Source organism: Triticum dicoccoides, chromosome 5B (genome assembly GCF_002162155.2).
Source record: "Triticum dicoccoides isolate Atlit2015 ecotype Zavitan chromosome 5B, WEW_v2.0, whole genome shotgun sequence".
NCBI classification, from domain to species: Eukaryota; Viridiplantae; Streptophyta; class Magnoliopsida; order Poales; family Poaceae; genus Triticum; species Triticum dicoccoides.
In genome coordinates this window covers 477,143,201-477,148,106 of record NC_041389.1, presented here as the reverse complement: position 1 = coordinate 477,148,106, position 4,906 = coordinate 477,143,201, and the positions used below count along the sequence as shown (strand labels likewise).

Sequence of the window (4,906 nt, the reverse complement as noted above, 5' to 3'; positions counted from 1 at the left end):
AAAGTAGATGATTAACAGATGGTGCATTCGGTGCTACTGTTATCCCCCGAACTCCTGCACCAGCTTTCAGCAAGCACGAAAGCCCCTCAGCTGCTAGTAAGAACAGATATGGCGAGCTCGGATCGCCCTGGCGCAAGCCTCGAGAAGGCTTAAAATCATCCAAACATCTTCCATTAAACAGGACTGAAAAAGACACGGAACTCACACATCTCATAACTGTATCAGTGAAGCGGGGGCTAAAACCCATCTTGAGCATAACAGCACGCAAATACGGCCACTCCAAGCGATCATACGCTTTCATCATATCCAGTTTTAGAGCGTAGTACCTGTTTCCCTTCACCCTCTTAGTTTTCATATAATGTAAACACTCGTAGGCTGTGATGAAATTGTCTGTGATGAGACGTCCAGGGACAAACGCAAACTGCTCTTCAGATATGATCTCGGAGAGGATTACTTTCAGCCTGTTGGCTAAAACCTTCGAAGCGATCTTGTAGATCACATTACAAAGGCTTATCGGCCGAAATTGTCCTAAAACCTTTGGACTTGCTATCTTTGGAACTAAAACGATGAACGTATGGTTTATCTCCTCCGGTGAGTCCACACCATCAAGCACTCTAATTATCATCCTTGTAACTTCACCACCACATAAATCCAATGTTTCTGAAAAAAAATGAGCAGGGAAGCCGTCCGGCCCTGGTGCCTTAGTTGGAAACATCTGAAACAGGGCTTCCTTGACTTCCTCATTGTTGTACGTTGCATTCAGACGGGCGTTCATATTACCATCCACCCGTACAGGTATGTGCGAAAGAACCTCTTCCATGCCTATTGTTCCTTCAGATGTGTAGAGGTTTGAATAAAAATCAGTAGCCATGTTTGCTAGCTCCGCTGGGTCCGTGCAAGTTGTCCCATCAGCACGGTCAAGTTGGGTTATGCTGTTTTTAGCCCGTCTGGCACTCGCCTTCCTCTGAAAGAACTTGGTGTTGCTATCGCCCTCGGACAGCCATGTTATACGAGACCGCTGCCTCGCCATGATCTCCTCTTTGTATGCCAGTTCCACCATGCGCTCCTCAACGTTGCGTTCCTCCTCGCTAGGCCCGGTTCTCAACGGGTCTGCTCGCAGCATGGCAAGTCTCCAGCGTAACAGTCTTTGCTCCTACCAGTCTCCGGCGTAACAGTCTTTGCTCCTGTACAAATATAAAATAGCTTAAAAGAATGAAAATCCACAGGTTGAAGTGGCCTTTTTCCAATACATCAAAGTTTTCTCAAGCGGAGGTGACATGCTTGTATATTGAGAAAAATATATTAGTAGGGCTAGCTATTCAAATATAGAAGATAACAGACGTAGAACTTTGAACCAAACACATTCTATATAGCTTAAGTACCAAGCTAATAATGTATTTCATTTCTGTTACAAGTACAAATTATCAATCATCTGATCATTTTCTGGATTTTTATTTTGAGAAACATAGTACATAAGCAAACGCCCACACACACTCATTCCTATGAATATCGGCACGCAACCTACCCCTATAAGCACGTCAGGCGTACGTGACGGGCTCGCCATACCAGTGAAAAAATAACGTTGGAAAGGCTGAAATAAATCCAAAAAATATGCGAGTACATGTGTCAAGCCTAGAAAAATATATTAGTATGGCTAACTATTTAGATATAGAAGATAACAAACTCGAGCATACGTGATAAGTCTAGAACTTGAGCCCGAGTGGGCTGGTTCCACCACAAAAGAACTAACCATCTGAACTAGGCTTACTGATTCTAAACAAAAACTAAGCTAGGCTTAGTTCACGTTCAGGAATGTCTTTTCCTCATAAACAAATGTTGAATATATCTTGTGCCTCCTCTGTAACACATGGAAAATCGTATATTTATTTATTAGTAGTTGTTAGGATCCTAGCCGTTTGGTTGGTCGAGTTGTCTTTAGTTTGGTTGTTAGATTTCGGCTCTGGAGTTCACTTCTTTTTTAAGAAAAATCCACTCTAGAGTTTTTTTTTTTTGAGGGATCGCTCTAGAGTTTACTAGGCACTCCCTGCTCTTATATTATGGAGTAGCTCACTTGAGAAAATAGTGAAGCCTCAGCCCACCTAGACCAAGATCTGGGCTTTAATGGCCCAAAAGAAATAGTGATGATTTACCATGAGCTGGTAACCTGAGAGTTAGAGGAAGAGATGGCTCGTCCGGGAACTTTTATTCATCCCTCCAGCCGATGAATTGTCCGAATAATACACAAGGATCCTAAAATGGACCGGCCAAATAAGCTTTATTTTTCATTATAGAAAATAAAAAGTGTTTAAAAATTGTTATTTAAAAAGTGTTTAAAATGGACCAGCCGATGAATTGTTCAAATTTAAAAAGTGTTTTTTATTTTACAGAATATTTCATGCATTTAAAAATTGTTCATTAATTTACAAAATTTAGTTGTTTTATGATTTTAATAAAATGTTTACTAACTATGAAAAATATTGTGATTTCATGAAAATGTTCACGAGCATTAAAAATATGCTTTTATTTTCTAGGAATGTTCATGAATTTTTAAAAGAATGTTCATGATTAAAAATATGAAAAAAAATTCCCAAAGAAACCCTGGAAAAAAGATAGAAAATAAAAAAGACAAGAATACCAAACAAAAACATAAATGAAAAAAATCACTACATGGGCACAGTTTGCCTAGGCGATATAGCGATATCATGTGCAAAAAGTGATGAATATGATTTTCTATGTCGTCCCACATGGCAGGTTATTCTGCATTCTGAAATAACGTGCTCCTCCGATCGATATTAATTGCCGTTGATTTAGTACTAGATCAGCTACAACTAATGTTGATCAGATGGAGTATGTATTACGGTTTGCTCCACTAAAAAGATACCAAGTACAGTTTGCGTGCCTCCTGCTAGCTACTATTTTGGTGAGGAAAATAGTGATAAATAAACGGGTTAGCCTCCAAGGAATTCATGACTAATGTCAGAGCTACATCATCATTTGATTACACAAAGAAAATACATACTAAGGATAAAATTGAAATTGGTGCATGTGTTCAAATAAATTCCAATCCGTACAAGAGACCTATAGACTTTGTATATGCAACCAATTTTAGCAAGAATATTGACATTACACCAAAGAGACATACCTTACAAGAAGAAAACGACTTATCCCTTTATTAGCTGAAGCGCACATGAATATTCAAATAAGGAAGGATTCAAATTCTCATTTTTTCTTCTTCTAAGATTTGGATGAATTTTTATAACAAATATCCTCGCTTCTCTTCATACTCTGCAACTCACCATAGAACAGAAAAACTTAACTCTCTTTGCCTAAGTGGGTGTAGCAAAACTCATTAATACTAGCATATTAGAAAATCCACCAATTTGCTAACTACCTCGAATAGCCAAATTCCTGTGCAAGTTTGTTATGTAGCAACTTGACCTCCAGGTTTCTGAATGGTGAAATAAGAGCTACACTTTATGAAAATATAAAATGTATCATTTGAGTGCAGATAGCAAGATCGGATCACCACAACGATTCTTTTCGAGTTGACTCCCTCGATCAAATGAATCAGAATATACACTTTGCTTAAAAATTAAATGCAAGCCAGAGGTTTGACCCAACACATCCGGCAAGTACTCTCAACAAATCAAAACACCCACTTGACAATGCAGCAATCATTTTTATTTCAACCAAGAGAAAAAAAAATGAACAAGAGAAGAGCAAAATTATACATCCGTGTCCAAGAGATAATAAAACTAGCTCGATCGATCCTACATCCTTCCCTCCCGTGGACAGATTAATGTCACTCACATCACACAATCGCCAAGAAACCCGCCAATGCCAGAAGCACGATCAGTATCGGAGCCGAGGCGTGGGTGGTGGACGCCGCTCCCGCTGGCGGCGACTTCTTCCCGCCTGACGGCGTGGGCAACGACGGCGCCTCTGCCTCCACGCTACCAGACTCAGCGGACGAGTCACCGGCAGCAGGAGCCGGGGCAGACTCCGGCGCGCGGGCACCGGCGAGCACGAGCTTGCCCTTGGCATCCAGGTTCTCCTGCGCGAACGCGTGCTTGGCCGGCACCCCGTTGGCCACCGCGGACCCCACCTGCCAGATGTGGTTCACGGACTCCATGCCCTTGGGCAGCTGCAGCGTGCCGTAGAGCCGCACCTTCCCGCCGGCGCCCTCGTCGGCGGCGAGCCCGGTGGCCTTGAACGCGATCGGCGTGGACGCCGGGCTGAGCGGCTTGTACCCGGTGAGGTTGTACGTGTTGACGACGTACGTGGCGCCGCTCTTGAAGGCGAGGAGCGACTGCGCGCCCTTCATGCCGTCGCCGGTGGGGTTGATCCCCCACGCCACCCAGCCGGCGCCGCTCGCCGGTTTGGCCGCGAACGCCACGGAGAGCGACGAGGCCGCCGCGTCGTATGTCCAGTGCAGCGCCGCGCCGAGGGCCGGGAGGTCCGCGCACGTCTCGTAGCTCTTGCCAGCCGGGAACTTCTCGCTCTTGCAGGAGCCGCCCGCGGCCGCTGCCGGCGAGACAAGGACCAGCAGGGCGGCCAGCTGGAGAATGGCGCGGCGGCGCCGGTGCTGCTGCGTCGCGGAGGCCATCTTCTGCGCGATCGAGGATGTTAAAGAGCCTAAGGTTTTTGCTCTTGGAAGCAGCTTGGGAGTGTGAGGAGGGAAGCGCCAACTTGGTGGTTTAAATAGCCAACGAGGAGGGTAGGTGCAACGCATTTGGAAGATCGTTATGGCCAACCAGGAGTTGACCTGTGATCTCACGTTCACAACAGTTAACAGAACTACTATAACTGATTTATTGGACTACATCGAAAGTACAGGGAGACGTGTAATGTGGCAAGAACGCACATTTAAGTATATTTTTCAAAGTTATGAGGTACGTAGCTAGGA

General features: G+C 44.3%; 1 protein-coding gene across 1 annotated transcript; it reads right to left on the bottom strand.

The window, feature by feature from the left end:
* Positions 1 to 3,664: 3,664 nt before the first annotated feature.
* LOC119310955 (auxin-induced in root cultures protein 12-like) lies at positions 3,665 to 4,654 on the bottom strand. Its single transcript, XM_037586574.1, has one exon. The coding sequence runs from the start codon at positions 4,604 to 4,606 to the stop codon at positions 3,812 to 3,814; it is 795 nt and encodes a 264-aa protein (XP_037442471.1). The 5' UTR covers positions 4,607 to 4,654; the 3' UTR covers positions 3,665 to 3,811.
* Positions 4,655 to 4,906: the final 252 nt, after the last annotated feature.